Here is a 16,934-nt window from a genome sequence, read left to right as displayed (position 1 = left end):
ACTAGCACCCTCTCTATCCACCTTTAAGACCCACCTTAAGACACTTGCTTAAAGAAGCATACAAATAGCACTGTGAACATTCTGAACACATGATACATAAACCTTGACCCCCTGCAGACGCACTTACCAAAACTCCCTCCTCCTGTCTCTGTACGTTCTCCCTACCTACCAATTAGATTGTAACCTCCTCGGGGCAGGGACTCCTCTTCCTTAATGTTATGTTTATGTCTAAAGCACTTATTCCCATGATCTGTTATTTATATTATCTGTTATTTATTCGATTACCACATGTATTACTGTGAAGCGCTATGTACATTAATGGCGCTATATAAATAAAGACATACAATACAATTTCAGGTCCGGGGACTCCCTGCTTCCTGAGGTACAGGCCTCCTTATCGGGTGCCAGTATCTCCTGCAAGTTTAAATCTCCCGCATCACGGCTCACGTGACCGGGACAATTAAACAGCCCAGATACCGGCACACACCACACACCAATGTTCCTACTAGCCAAATGTGGCTAATAGTGGTTTTGGGCATTAACCAAAATAAAATACACATAGAAAAGTAATTACCAGAAAAAAATAAAATACATTTGAAACATAAAACCAATAATTGTCACTGTGGATAACAAGACCCGCTAAATGGAGATATTCAAATTGGCAATAAACATTAAGTTGTGATAAAAATACATGAATAATTTCCCCCCCTTTTATAACCTTAGTTGCCCCAGGGAGGGTGGTTAGGTCCCCCAGGGGGTAGCAGGAGGGTTAACCCCTTAATTACCATAGCAGTTAGGGATATTGGGTATTAGTCTAGCAGGGGGTGAGTGATTAGGCCACCCGGTGAAGGGGTGGGGGTTACCCACCAAGGTAATGAAGCTTTGCTTTTAACTCTTTTTATTACACAGGGGTTCCCCGGCCCTGAAATTAAGGCTGTTCACCCCGGAGACCACTGCTTCAATCCAATATACTAAAAATAACATTATGGTGACATTATGGGTTAGGAACAAACATGCCAAGGTCAAAAGGAAATTGCAGATTGACAATGCAGAAATTGAAGGCCCATATTTACCAAGTGGTGCAATTCTGTAGGACACCTTGTGGGGCAGAAGACACCATACAGCACAGTCACTTGAATTGGCTGCAAAGTTTCTTCTGGCGCTGGAAGAGGTCTTACGTAATAGCACCGCTTAAGTAAATTTGGGCTTTATTAGTGTCTGCTGAAAAGAATACTTATTTTTCAAGGAAACCATGGTGAAAATATTTCAAGGTGAAATATTCCTTTTGAGGGTTTGTCTAAAGCAGCAATTCATGAATACATTTTTTATTGTAACATAATCTGCACTGCATTATTTTATGCTCTGGGAACTCTAAGGTTTCTGAATGGTAGTTTTTTTTTACCACAGATTTCCATCTTGAGACCCTGCTTCTGGATATTATGTTAAGAACATATTAAGTGCCATCATTGAGAAAGGAAACTTCCAAACAGAGAAGGCATTGCAGCTCTCGTTAATGCAAAAATAACAAAACAACGCCTTATATAACGAGTGCATTATCTCCTTACCCAGGCTACATACATAGGACTAGAAACCCAAGCCCATTGACATGGTTTTAAACATATGTAGGACTACTTGCGACTCCCTCGTCAGGATTCACACCGCTCCAACAAGTCATGGCTAATGCCATAATGATCTCCAATACCCCATATCAGTGTAATGAGCCCCTCCCCACTATCTTTAAGAAGGCTTTCCTCCCTACAGTTCTACTCCGTGGAAGAAAATATGTTATATAAAACGGACTGAACATTACAATTTGAATATATATATATATATATATATATATATATATATATATATATATATATATATATATATATATATATATATATATATATATATATATATATATATATATAAAAAAAACACTATCTACTACCAATCAAAGTATTATCAATAATTCTATACCATATATTTCCGTGAACAACTAAATATCTAAAAACAGAAAATTAATGTCTTTGTATGCTCATTTAGGATTATATTTTAAAAAACTATGTACACATTCAAGTCACACACAAAATCATCTTTAAAACCAGAAAAGATCAAGATGCAAAAAAAATGTCCAACATCTACCATGAAATCTTATGCATTGTCTTCCCATGATAAACATCTGCTTCAACATTTACACCCAGTAATGTACATTTGCATTTACTGCAGGCCTGTACAAGTACAAATTGAATCCAGGAAACACATTTAGCTTTCATGCAAATTTCACAATACCTCCAAACTAGTTTGTGGTCCATACATATCCCAGATTTTTCTTCTCCTCACATCGATTCCCCAACCGGGATGCTTTATACATTTAGATTAAAAAAAAAAAAGTTAATGCATTTTACTGCTGCAAAGTACAAGGAAATAAATAAAGATGTATCCATTATTACTGGCCATGAAATAACATGGGAAGCAGGTCTAATGCAACTCAGGGACTTCACTTGAACACTAAGGGCGGCAAGTCAGGCAATAGCAACAGAACTAGTGCTGTAGTTAGGGAACTATTTGGAGCGATCATTAACTTGAGTTCTTTTTGTAAGTGTTTGTATATCTTGACTATAATTTACATAAATACTTTTTTATAGGTACATAGTACAAAATGTAAACAATGTTGTTCCCAGTGTACCTTTCCTCTGACTTGCTACCCGACAATGTGTACAATGTTAACGTTGGTAATGCATAACTGCAATACTATGGTACAGAGAGGTTATACATAAACAGAAGACATCTCTATACATAAAATATAAAAATTAAGGTAATCCATTGCCACTGTGAACTTATCTGTAATGCTTACATTACTGGTATATTTGGCTTTTTGCAAATTATGGACGATACCGAAAAGACTTGTTAATCCTTAATGGTTATTAGTATGGGGTCATAGTTGGAGAAAACAACCTTCTTTGGTAAGGTAGGTAGCTACGGTATATTTTAAAATCTGAAAGCCTATAGCAATGAGTTGTGTCTCAATTTCAAATCTACTGTATAAGAGTAGATAAGGTTTTTATGAAAACAGTGTCAACTAAATGTGTACTGATGCAGCTACCAGTATTAGAGCACTTACCTGGGAAATTCTGGGGCAGTCTCACAGTAAATGCCTCAACATTTCTGTGAGATTCATAATGGCCCATCGGATTGACACAGCGGGGGGTCCCTGCAGTCCCATTCAGTGTTAATCCGATGGGCCATTAAGAATCTCACAGAAATGTTGAGGCAATGTTGAGGCATTTACTGTGAGACTGCCCCAGAACTCTCCCAGGCAAGAGTTCTAATACTTGTGGCTGCATCTGTATGTTATATACTGAAAAGTTTGAAATATACTAGAGAAGAAAATGATTTCTGAAGGGAAAGATTCATAAATATATTAGCTGCCCTATAAGAGGGTAACTTATCCTCACTGTGTGAGGGATTAAACTTGGTCCGAGTATTAATAATTTGTTATGCTGATGAAATAATGAGCAATTAGAAATGATATACTTACCCCTTCATTGCTCAAAATATGGACCAGCAGACCATTTCCACAACCCAAGTCCACAAATGATTGCTTTTTAATTAGGGTTTTTTGTAATCTCTCTTCTTCCCACAGAACCTAAAACATATCTAATCTTTTATTAACTTATACACATTTAAATGTTCATGGCTATCACACTGTTAAAGGGTAATACACTCTGTTTAGTGTCTTTAAATGTGTACACGCATGCGCACACACACTTTCTTGTATACATAAGTTTTAAAATGTTTACTCTTCCACTAAACAAACAATGCTAAATGACGGTGTTTATTTTGGAAAGGCAATACTGTATTTTTTTCCGTTTAGCTCCATCAGTGCTATTACAATCATAGCAATGATATGTGCGCTGTGTATTTACAATGCACATTGAGAATCCATCTTTTAGCGGAGAAATGCTAGAGGCTACAAAGAGGAAATATGTCTAGGACTTCTCTGTATAAGATCAATTTTAATATGTGATTTCCAATTCATTTTATTTATGTATAGTGCACATGCGGTCTGGAAGTATAAGGACCGAGTTGGGACAACTCGTAAATAATTTAATTTGACCAATTTTTCATTTTAATAATGTATGAAAAACTTTTCGGCACCCCAACTGCAGAGGACAGCAACATAAAAGATAACGGACTGGCTGCAGATACGACATTCTGGGTTACTCCTTGTTGTACACACCTCATTCATTAGAATGCTTAGTATCATTTTTATAACAGGGGACAGAAAACCTGGATTAAGCAAACATTGTGCTTGACAGTGTGGAGATTCCTTGACTTATTTCCCACTAATCTGCATCCGAACAATATCAGACAGTACTACTCATTTAACAAAAAGAATGGGGCGGACCTGCATCAGAAACATATACTCGAACACTAGAATACAAGACTATTCATGAAGTAATTGTGTCAGCGCTCCTCTGAGGTAATAATTAAGGCACAAACAAGAAAAAAATAAGTCAATGGATATGGCCGGAAACATCAAATGGAAGGCACTCTGAGGGTATCTCAAAATATTAATCAATATTTAATGTGTAGCACAACACAAAAAATTGTAGAAAATACAGAGTCAATTATTAGAGAACAAAAGAAAAAAAAGAAAAAAAAAAGTGTCAGCACCTAGCAACAGCACCAATTAGAACTCCTCCTGCATAATGCCTTGGTTTCCGGCCATATCTATTGGTGACCTTCTTTTCTTGTTATTACTAATTACTCATTTGCCAGGACTTTTTAAATCGGTTCTGCAGCTCTTAACTGGATGAGAAACCATTCTCCATACACAGCAGCTCCAACACTTACAGGGCTGGCCAACTCCAATCCTCAAGGGCCCCCAACAGATCAAGTTTTAAGGACATCCCTGCTTCAGCACAGGTGGCTTAGTATGCTGTAGCAAGGATATCCTTAAAACCTGACCAGTTGGTGGCCCTTGAGGACTGGAGTTGGCCAGCCCTGCTCTATGAAGTCTAACAGTTTCACATATTGCTTTATTTTAGAGGTATACATAATATATCAGGATGAATATGGATGCTTTTTAGAAAGAAACCTGCTGTATGCCTTACTAGGGAAACTTAATAGAAAACCTGGATAGCTGATGAAAAACAAAATTTCTGGCCTTACCAGTAAGTAGGTTGCTATGGCAACATCCTCGTACACAAACTTCTCAGGATCTGTAACCTCTGGCCAGACCTGCAGGCAACAAAGTAGGCAGACATTTTTTTTTTTTATTACAGTTGTAACAATGATTGATTTTCTGGACGAGATCCATGAAAACAAAATCAATAAGACCACATGGGCTTCATAACCTACAGGTACCCTCACCACCATTGGAGTGGATTAAAGAGTAATTCACTCAACGTTAAAACTAGCCTGTGCCTGCATTTTTCATTAGCATTACAACAGCCGTGTTTTAATACATATACGTCTGTGCTACGTATTAGAAGAAAATGCAGAAACACATTGGGTTTAATATTCCTTAGTCACCCAGTAACCATTTCCTCAAAGCTATATGAAAACTGCTAAGCCAAACCTAATGATGTGCAACTGAACTATCTGTAAAATCAAGGTGGAAAACCTGGACACAGTAAAGTACATCATACTCCCAACCGCAGACACGAACGCCATTGCCAGCGTGTGACATTCCTAAGTGTTTCCAGGTAAGATTTTACTTCATAAAATGGTCAGATAATCAGACTGGAAGCACAGTGGGATGTTATTGCCATCATTTATTAGCAGTGCCACGTTATATGGAATTTGCTATTAAGCTGGAATGCAGAAAGAAATAGAAATGTCGTGTGTGTGTGAGTGCTGGAAACATTTCATTTGTATGATTTTCAGAAATCCATGGCATCTGTACATATAAAGATGGCAAGTACCTTCACCAGATCTTTGTATTTTTCCTTGAGGCCCTGATAAAGTTGGCTATATTTGTCCAGAGAAACAAGGGATAGGGTGCTTTTAAATTCGCTCTTCTTGTCCTCCGTGGACCACTTTGCTAGTTTAGACAGCAGTTCATTTTTCATCCAGGTAATTTTAGGGTATACAACTCCATCAGAATCCCAGATTTCTGAAGATAATGTAAAGAGAGAAATTGACCTTAAAAACAAACAAAAAAAAAAAAATATATAAAATTTACTTGAATTTATTTGCAAAATTGAACAAAAATGAACAAAAAAAAAAGCATAAATAAAAAGGTTTTTTTTTTTTGGCTGTGCAATTAACCGCAGTATGTGGGGTTTAAAAGGTTAAAGCTCCCAATGATTGAAATTGGATTAAGTTCTTGTTAAATCTGGTGCACTGGCTTTACGCTAGTGCTTCAGCTGGGAGACTTTAGTAAATAGTCACCGTTCATTATAATTTTAATGTTTAATTTCACTACAAATATAGAACCTATTGTTAAAGCATTAAATCCCCCCCATTAGCCTACAGTATATAAATGTAACTCTTATGTCAGTATCTTGCCCCCTGAGCATGTCCTACTCTTTAGAATAAAATGAGAGGTGATATAAAGGTGTATTAAAAAACAAACAAACAAACACAATCTCTAGCTTCTGAGGCTCACATTGTAACCTTTAGGCCTGGGACATAGAGGGTTCAGCCGTGCTGAGCCGCGCTCCTGCTCTGCCTCGCCTGCTGAAAATTGTGCTTTTTTCTGTCTTTGCAGGCGAGGCAGTGAGCCCACTCTGGGGGCGGGGCAGAGGCGTGTCAGGAGGCAGAGCGGGAGGCGGGGCAAGTCCCCCGCTCCCATTGGATGGGAGCGGTCAAGTGACCGCTCCTTCACTTCCCAGAGCGGCAAATTTGAAACTTGCCTGTCTCGGCAAAGTTTCTGAGCCTCTGCACGCATCAGCACGCATGCGGAGGGGGAAACAATGGCCGCGCTGATGATAGATGCAGGGGGTTAGTGCATCTGCTCAGCGCGGCTCGGCAAGGTTGAACTTATTATGTCCCAGGCCTTAGACTGCAGTGGGCTCTGGGGAAAGCTTCATTTTAACCTGCCAAGCACTTAATAGATCCTTAAAGCACCATATGCTTTTGAATAAAAACAGCTTTGGAAAAGATGAGAACAGATCTCCAATATGTAGGGGTTCCTCAAGATTTTTTCTTGACACTTAAAGGGTTCCTCCAAATTAAAAAAAGCATGGGAATCCCTGCCATATATAAATTAAAGCCAATTTAATTTCCTGGAGAAAATATTTTGAAATGCACTGAAATATTGTATTCACATACAGGATGAAGCAAAGAATGCAGGGAAAAGGCAAGCCAGTCTCCATACATATTAATTCCTTTTCTTCCCGTCCCTGCAAGCCAGCACAAACAGGAATTAAAACCGACAAAACGTTCAATAACCGTTTCCCTAAGTCCCTAATATCCTCACAGCAAGTATTCCTCTGGATAAGCAACACAAGAAGAAAACAGCAAAATAAACAAACATTTCTCTAGGAAGGGAAAATTGTACTGGAAGTGAGGGACTAAAAGAAAAGCAATTAATGATAGGAATAAAGCCCATTTCCTCCCTTCGTCACTCCTACGAAAGGACAAATGAATGGGGACATAATGCAGACCCCTTCTCAGAGAGGAGAAAATATATATATATATATATATATATATATATATACATACATACATACACAAATACAACTGGTTGCTCATCTGCATGTCTTAGGCAGGTCTGCAACCCCGCCTTTCCCCATTATCACCCAGCATACAGCACTTCCACTGCAGCCAGGGATTATGGGAAATTACATGCAAATGAGCACACAGTGTCACTTTTTGCCTCAAAAACCATTTTTAACATGGTTCCCTATAGGCTTAAGCTCGCTGCATGGTCACAGCTTTGAGCACAGCCAGGGTTAAGGTGCATACCCAGAAAACCACCCACAGACAGCTTTTTGTTTTGAAAATTCTTTTATTATGCAGCGAATCTTTACAACAAGATTATAACAGTACATAAATCATTTTCCAAATGAAAAAAAAAAAAACGCGACGTAAACACCGGCGCAGTGCATATCCCACATACATTTTTTTTAATGGTTTCCCCAAAAGTAAAAAAAAACTGTGACGAACACGGCGGTGCAGTGCATTTATACATATGCACCGCACCACAGACATGACATATCATACAAACATCTCCAACTTTATTGCACAGAAAAACTTTTGGGGTGGGGGAGTAAGGGGGTGGGTGGGGAGGGGGGTGTTTAGTCCTCCTCCTCATTACCGTCAAAGATGGAATAGTCCTTGAGCAGGCTGTGGAGCAGCCTGCGACAGTCCTGTACCGACATCCTCTTCTTCCCCCTGGTCAAACGTTCCCTGGCGAATAGTAAAACGTCTTTGAAACAGCACATTAGACGCCAACCGGCTTCGATTGCGTCCTCTGTGTGTGTTCCTGTGAAAAGTCCGTGGAACACCGAGTAGTACGTGACGCACTTCCTCGGTATACAATCCTTTAAGTCAGTGTCAAGCGCGCGCAGCAAGGCCTGCGCAAAGGGGCAGTTCCAGAAGAGGTGTATGATGCTTTCCTCCACTGGGTTGCACCTGGGGCAGTGCCTCACGAGGCTGAGTTTGCTCTGGTACTTGTCCGCATTCACAGGGAGTCCCCCGTGTATGGCCTGCCAAGCAATGTCTTTGTGTTTGTTCATTAGTCTTTTCGATGACACATTTCTCCACACCGTTCCAAAAGGTGTTGGAGTGGAGACCTGGGACCGATTCCATGATGTCTTTAGCCCTGATAATTTTGTAGATGACCTTGGCCTTCCCCAGGTCTGGTTTTACTCCCTCCAGATTGTTCTGCCTCACGAACTTCTTCACGTCCTTGTAGAACCAGGGCGTGCACCAGCTGTAAGGGATGGAGCTGTCCCACTTGTCCCACCCCAGTGCTCTCCAGAGCGGCAGGAGTAGGAGGCGGGACATGGAGTAGCCAGAGGAGTCTTTGTCGCAGTCTCTCAGGGTGATCCGCACGCAGTTGCTTACAAAGAAGGCGCGCAGCATAGTGGGGATGTCGGGGATTCCTCTACCCCCCTTGTGCGGCTCTTTGTACATCACCTCGCGCTTTCCCCTCTCAAACTTGGCCCCCCAGACAAAGCGGAACACTGCCATGGAGATCTCCTGACAGGTTCTGGTCGAAGGCGGGTATGCCTGGGCCACGTACTGCAGGACAGGAAGGATCTCGTTCAGCAGCTAATGAGCACACAGTTCAAAAAAATGGTTTTTGAGGCAAAAAGTGACACTGTGTGCTCATTTGCATGTCATTTCCCAGAATCCCTTGCTGCAGTGGAAGTGCTGTATGCTGGGTGATAATGGGGAAAGGCGGGGTTGCAGACCTGCCTATGCTCCTGTGGAGGGTTTGTCACTTTTTTTACTCACCATAAGCTCCTATTGGCCCAAGCAGCACACGTGTAGTACTAGGTGGCGAGTAATTTATTTTGTTCGGCGAGTAGATTTTTTTGGTGATTTGTCGACACACACATATATATATATATATATACATATATATATATATATATATATATGTCGACAAATCCCAAATCACCAAAAAATCTACTCGCCGAACAAAAAAAGAAAACCTACTCGCCACCTAGTACCACACGTGTGCTGCTTGGGCCAATAGGAGCTCGCCACGATGTTAAATCCACTCGCCCGGGGCGTGCAAATGTATAGGTTTGTCGAACACTGTATATGTATATATACATATACATATACACACACATACATATACATATACACACACATATATATATATATATATATATATATATACACATACATACACACACACACACACACACACACACCAATACTCCTTGTTTTTCCATCCCTATACACCAATAGGTACCACATAGTATCCACACACATTTAGTTATGCTACTATCTCTCACATTTCCACACCTACCCACACCATTTATATTAACTCCCACTCCACACACCCCTTTTGTAAAGCACTGTATACACTGTGGGCTCTCCATTCATTTATATTCACACAGATATATATACACACACACACACACACACACACACACACACACACACACACACACACTCTTACATCACTTACTTTCAGGAACCATTTACACCTCTAGCCATATATCTCATCCACACCGGGGGAAGGATAAGCACAGATAACATTCCAAGAGACACTGTTTTTAAGTATACCCTTTGCTTACTTCATTGTAACGTCACCGGAAGAAGAGACCTGTGTATCTCGAAAGCTCGCACAAATAAAAGCATTTAGTTAGCCACAGAACGGTATCATCTATTTATTTTTTGATTATTGAAGCTCGGCTAACACGGTACTGATACCTCTACATATCTTAATATATAAAATCGAAAGGTTGGTACTAGCTGCGGTGAATCTGATTGGTCCTCAGCCTCTGGCCAATCAGATTGGTGGGTCTGACGTCACCCAACTGCCACTCTCTTCCCCCTCGGCGCCACACACACACACACACACACACATACCTCTCCCCTCCCTCCGCTCATCTCTCCCCTCCCTCCCTCCGCTCATCTCTCCCCTCCCTCCCTCCGCTCACCTCTCCCCTCCCTCCGCTCACCTCTCCCCTCCCTCCCTCCGCTCACCTCTCCCCTCCCTCCCTCCGCTCACCTCTCCCCTCCCTCCCTCCGCTCACCTCTCCCCTCCCTCCCTCCGCTCACCTCTCCCCTCCCTCCCTCCGCTCACCTCTCCCCTCCCTCCCTCCGCTCACCTCTCCCCTCCCTCCCTCCGCTCACCTCTCCCCTCCCTCCCTCCGCTCACCTCTCCCCTCCCTCCCTCCGCTCACCTCTCCCCTCCCTCCCTCCGCTCACCTCTCCCCTCCCTCCCTCCGCTCACCTCTCCCCTCCCTCCCTCCGCTCACCTCTCCCTCTCTCCCTCCCGGCGCTCATCTCCATCCCTGGCGGGGGAACAGGCAGTGGCCAGGCAGGCTGCAAAGATGGCGGCGCCCGGAAGGACCCCCTTCCTCCCTCACGGTGCCTAAGATGGCGGCGCCCGGAAGGACCCCCTTGTTCCCTCGCGGCGCCGAGTGAGAAGATGGCGGCGCCCGGAAGTAGAGGTAGGTGTCGCGTGTGTGTCGCTCTAGGTTACGTGTGTGTGTGTGTGGGACTGTGTGTGTGTGGGACTGTGTGTGTGGGACTGTGTGTGTGGGACACTGTGTGTGCCTTTCACGCACCCCCCCCCCCTGCCTTTCACGCCCCCCCCCCTGCCTTTCACGCCCCCCCTCCCTGCCTCTGGGCAACGCCGGGTATATCAGCTAGTATGTATATATATATATATATATATGTATATGCGTATGTGTGTATGTGTGTATGCGTGTGTGTGTGTGTGTATCTATATTCCACAAGAGGCCAGTCAGCACACTAAAATGAAACAAAAAAGCAGATGCTAGTCTGCATACACACAGCATACGAACCAATCCAAGGATCAGAAAAGAGAGAGCAAACTGCACGGGGTTAATCCAAAAGATATGTATTCAAAATATAGACACAAGTAATCTTTTGGATTAACCCAGTGCAGTTTGCTGTCTCTTTTCTGATCCTTGGATGTGTAGGTGTAGACACACACACAACCTCATTTTCCTCTGTGATGGAGAATGAGGTCTCCACGCTCCTCTAATCATCTCGCCCTATAAACGTGTTCCTTTCAACCTATCTCCACCTGCCTGGACTACAACCTTCTTAGTTGGCATTCCTCATCCGCCTATCCAAACCACAATCCATTCAAAATGCTGCTAGACTTAGCTACGTCACTCACTGCTCCACTTCTGCTGCTCCACTATGCTAATCCCTACAGTGGCTTCCCATAGCCTCTAGAATCAAAAAGTAAAAAACCCTAGATCTGACTTATCACGCTCAACGTTGCCACCTCCCATCCCAAAATATAGCCCTAAGCACCCCCTCATTTCTGTCCACAACATCCACCTTTTCACCATCTGACTCCCGCCTACAATACTTCTCCTGTGCTGCCCCCTCTCTCTGGAATTCTTAACCACCAGACTCTCCCTCAGCTTTTCAAAATATAAAAACTCATTAGAAAAATGCAGCTTTCCAAGGAAGCCTATTTAACATACCTCTAAAATCCAACACCCCACTGCCCCTGCCCGGACCAATCTCCATTCCACAATGAGCAGCCACTTGTTTCAACATTGTCCCTCATTCCCTCTTGATTACAAGATCTCACAAGCAGGGTCTTCATTACCACTTTGTATCTGTTTGTGCGTATTTGTATGCAACAGTTTACTTAATTAGAATATCTCTGTACCCCCATTGTACCGCACTGCAGAATAAGTTGGCGCTTGACAAAGAATAATAATTACTGATGTGAGGAGAGCAAGGAGTCCCCAGGGGATAATGGGACCGAATTCATTGAAAGTTTGGTACGACCTCCTACTGAGCAAGGCTTAATCCCTATTTGTTTGTATACAGGCATACCCCGCATTAACGTACGCAATGGGACCGGAGCATGTATGTAAAGCGAAAATGTACTTAAAGTGAAGCACTAACTTTTCCCACTTATCGATGCATGTACTGTACTGCAATCGTTATATACGTGCATAACTGATGTAAATAACGCATTTGTAACAGGCTCTATAGTCTCCCCGCTTGCGCACAGCTTTGGTACAGGTAGGGAGCCGGTATTGCTGTTCAGGACGTGATGACAGGCGCATGCGTGAGCTGCCGATTGCCTATTGGGCGATATGTACTTACTCGCGAGTGTACTTAAAGTGAGTGTACTTAAAGCGGGGTATGCCTGTATTGTATTGTTTGTTGTATTGGTATGAGAGACAAAGAGAAAATCCTCCCAAATTTTGGTATATGCATCTCACCATCACCAACATTGTTGACTATCACCTGCGAATGATAGATAGTGTTGTTTGACCACCACTTTTATTATAACATTTTATTTTAAGGCACTCGAACACTCAAAAACATTTGAAAGCTGCAGTGAAAACACAGTTTAGACCATACTATCATGGTAGATACTTTGGAAGTTTTCACAGGCCAAACCTTGTAACAGACATTGAGGCCGATGTGGGAGGTTTTTTATCTTCAAGCAGATCTTTTCAAAACACTTATTTGCAATCCCCCCCCCCCCCACCACCACCTTTTGGAAAATACATACGTATGAAATATTGTTTGTGAAGCCTGTATTATCTTAGGAGAAACACAAGTAGGATAAAAAAAATAAAAATATAGTACAAGTCAAGGGAACATGATGGATAAACAAAAGGTTTCTCAAAATTGGTTCTGGATCGTTGTGTCCATCCTGATATGAAAGAAAAATGTCAAATCGAAGGCAATTTGCTGGCAAGCAACATCCAGTGAAAAATGTTACTGGTTTATTTTACATACAGAACCCCAATAAGCTCATATTGAACCCCCAAAATAACCACAATATATATATATATGCGTATAGGTGTCAAAGAGGAGTGCTACTGAGCATGGCAATATATATTTAAAACTAGAGACAGAACATGAAACACAGACATAGCTCAGTGCTACATCCATTATGTACATCCATACATTAATGGATGTAGCACTGAGCTCTGTCTGTGTTTCATGTTCTGTCTCTGGTTTTAAATATATATTGCCATGCTCAGTAGCACTCCTCTGACACCTATACGCATATATATTGTGGTTATTTTGGGGGTTCAATATGAGCTTATTGGGGTTCTGTATGTTTTGCAATTCTGTTCAGCTGGTCCTGGCTCATTTGGAGGGTGGCTCCTCCTTCCCAGTTTTGAAGCTCACTCCCTCCCACTTTTAAATGGTTAAAAGCTCACTCCACTTCACCTCCACACTCATGGGAACCTGCATACAGTTTGATTGTGACAAATCTAATACAGAGTGCTTTTCCTGGTAATGTACAGGTTAATAAGAGCTTCAATCAGACTTGGAACTATGCAACTAATTTTGACAGATTTATTATAAATCATTCTTCCTGGTAATCTACAGGTTATTAAGAATGTATTTTAGTGTTAGGACCCTTGAGATGTGGTCTGCATTGGAGGGGCTCAAGGGCTTACAACACTTTGGCCAAAGGGTTAAACTAAAAGACCATTTTATTCAAAAGAGATATATATATATATATATAGATATATATATATACACACACATACATACATACATACATACATACACTGTACCGTGTATCTGTGTTAATGGATGTAGACTGAGCTCTGTCTATGTTTCTTGTTCTGTCTCTGGTTTTAAATGGTTTATTTTACAGCAATTAAAAATATCACTTGTAAGCACATTCACACGTCTCAGTAAGGTCTGTAACCCTGCCTTTCCCCATTATCTCTTAGCATGCAGTGCCTCCACTGCAGCCAGGGATTCCGGGAAATGACATTTTGGTTTATTTTAAGATTTAAATACGTTTCTTCATTATTCTGAAGGTATCACTTCTGTGACAAGATACAATTAGTCAAAGTCTAAAAGTACAATGATCACTGTAGAAGGCATGAAAGAGCTTGCAACAACATACAGTATGTATTTTTTAATTCAAAATTAAAATCTGAAACTTAATATGACCAGAAAAGCAAACAGGCTTAGTAACCTATTCAGGTAAAAAAAACAATGGGAATAAAAAGCTAGTGGATAGAAATTCAATATAATTTTAACAAGGTAAACAGAAAATCAATTACTAAAAGTGCAAAGTCAATATTTTATTCTTAAGGGAGATAAAACATGGAAATGTATTATCTTGGCATCTACACAAAGCCTTTGGCATAAAAAACTCTTTTTAATAGGATGGTAGCGAGTTCTCCAAGAGCTTTAAACTGGGAGAAAAAGAAAAAGTATTAACACATGAATACCAAAACAAGTCTAAGGGCTGTTTTAAATGTGGGAAGACGCAATGGTATGACATGTTGTTTAATTGAGGATAAAGTTAAACCTTTTACATCTAAGATTTATTTTCCAATCAATGGGTTTATTATCACCATTTGTGATATATTTATTGAAGTGCCCCTGTGGCCTCAAATATAAAAATCAGCAGACCCAAAAGAACTTAGGCCGCGTTCATACTGCGCACGGCACGAACAGAAGGCCGCACCTCAATGAGGCAGGCCATAGAGCCCGCAACCACGCGGCAGATGTTTCGCGAGACAAATTTATCTTGTTTTTTGTCACGCGACGGCCGGGTCAGGTGAGCGGTTCAGCCAATGAGGGTGAACCAGCCTTGTGACATCACCACCATGCCTCCCCATTGCTAAGGAGCTCAGGCCACAGATCGCTTGGCCGACAGGTGCTCCCACTATATCCGAGGCCTTAGGAAGCGTTTCCTGGAGCACAGGAGAAATATCCTCAATGAATACACGTTACATGCGGTATCAAGACACTTTATACTAAAACTCAAGAGCGACCCTCAAGTTATGAAGCTCATTCGTTTAGAAACCATTGATTTCAATTCATTAAGGAATAATAGATTCAGAACTATGTAATAGAGCAGGGGTGCTCAAACTTTTCAGTTCGTGCCCCCGTCTGCGCGCCCCCCCTTGCGTCCATAGTGGAACGTGCTAGCTTCCGCGCTTCCTCCTCCCGGCGTCGTGCTGCTCTCCCTGTAGCACGTGCATGTGCTAGCACACGCGCGCATTATGTACAAATGCATTGGCGTCCTAGTGTTTGTTTCAGCTTGCGCCGTATCCTGCACTACGGACAAAACCTTAACTGCTCTCGGGCTTCGGCGGCATCATGTGACATCGCGTTGACATAATTTGATGCCACATTGTCATGGCAACGGGTCACCGAAGAGCCGGCTGAGAGCAGGTGAGAGAAGTTACAGAAGCCTCACACCTCCACCGGCATTTAATTTAAATGCATTGAGGAAGAGCGCAGGGGCCTCTGCCACAGCCCCCTTAGAAAAGATTTGCGAGTGTATTTTCATTCCCAACTGTGCTATTACTATTCTGAGTAAACAATATTACAGTATGTTCTGTTTTTAATCTTGTGCCCTGAGGAGCATATTACCCTCGAGGAAGACTACATATATCAACAAACAAAAAGTCCATTTGTCATGGGGCACGTGAGGGCAACAACCACTAGATTTGAGCACATTAATTTATAAACAGACACACACAGTTTTTACGCTTCAGCATTTTCACCAACTATGATATTTAGGTTGTCATTTTATTAAGATTTTTTATATACAGACCTCATTTGGTATCATGAAAAGTAAATAAATATGTACAACCCAGTCATCATTTCAATGGTCCAGAGAGAACTATCAAATTAAACAAAATCCCTACTATAGCCTATACATGTACACGTTTCCAGATCATAAACATACAGGTCAACTGTTTGAGGAACAGGCGTTAAACATCATAAGAGGAAGAGGTTTAATGCCAAGCTATGCAGTGTGGAGTATTATCACTGGAGTACTCACCATTCATCATCCTCGACATGTACAAGGCGTATTTGATAAATGTTGCTTTCCTTGACCTTAAAATGCCCCGGATTTGGTTCTTCCAAAGGTATAAATGTCACAACCCCATTGGAGATATCTGTAAGAATTTTAGAAAGAGCACATCATATTAAATTATTTCGGCTGCACTAAAAAGGTTTCTCTTAATACAAATAAATTCGTAGCAGTGGCATATGGAAGACGTTAGAGTACAGGCATACCCCGGTTTAAGGACACTCACTTTAAGTACACTCGCGAGTAAGTACATCTCGCTCAATAGGCAAACGGCAGCTCACACATACGCCAGTCAGCACGTCCTGAACAGCAATACCTGCTCCCTACCTGTATCGAAGCTATGCGCAAGCGGGGAGACTATAGAGCCCGTTACAAATGCGTTATTTATATCAGTTATGCACGTATATGACGATTGCAGTACAGTACATCGATAAGTGGGGAAAAGCAGTGCTTCACTTTAAGTACATTTTCGCTTCACATACATGCTCCG

The 16,934-nt window shown here is 41.7% G+C and overlaps 1 protein-coding gene across 1 annotated transcript in view; it reads right to left on the bottom strand.

The window, feature by feature from the left end:
• The window catches only part of TRMT44 (tRNA methyltransferase 44 homolog), a 58,491-nt gene that overhangs the window by 37,683 nt on the left and 3,874 nt on the right, over nucleotides 1-16,934 (bottom strand). The window contains exons 2-6 of the mRNA XM_075570035.1: nucleotides 16,412-16,529; nucleotides 5,919-6,138; nucleotides 5,164-5,232; nucleotides 3,527-3,634; nucleotides 2,278-2,349 (exon numbers count right to left, since the gene is read on the bottom strand). Coding sequence (XP_075426150.1) covers nucleotides 2,278-2,349; nucleotides 3,527-3,634; nucleotides 5,164-5,232; nucleotides 5,919-6,138; nucleotides 16,412-16,529 — 587 coding nt within the window. The remainder of the gene's footprint in view (nucleotides 1-2,277; nucleotides 2,350-3,526; nucleotides 3,635-5,163; nucleotides 5,233-5,918; nucleotides 6,139-16,411; nucleotides 16,530-16,934) is intronic.

This window comes from Ascaphus truei, chromosome 1 (genome assembly GCF_040206685.1).
Source record: "Ascaphus truei isolate aAscTru1 chromosome 1, aAscTru1.hap1, whole genome shotgun sequence".
NCBI lineage: Eukaryota > Metazoa > Chordata > Amphibia > Anura > Ascaphidae > Ascaphus > Ascaphus truei.
The sequence above is the reverse complement of the archived record's forward strand: the minus strand, read 5'-3'. Positions and strand labels throughout refer to the sequence as shown.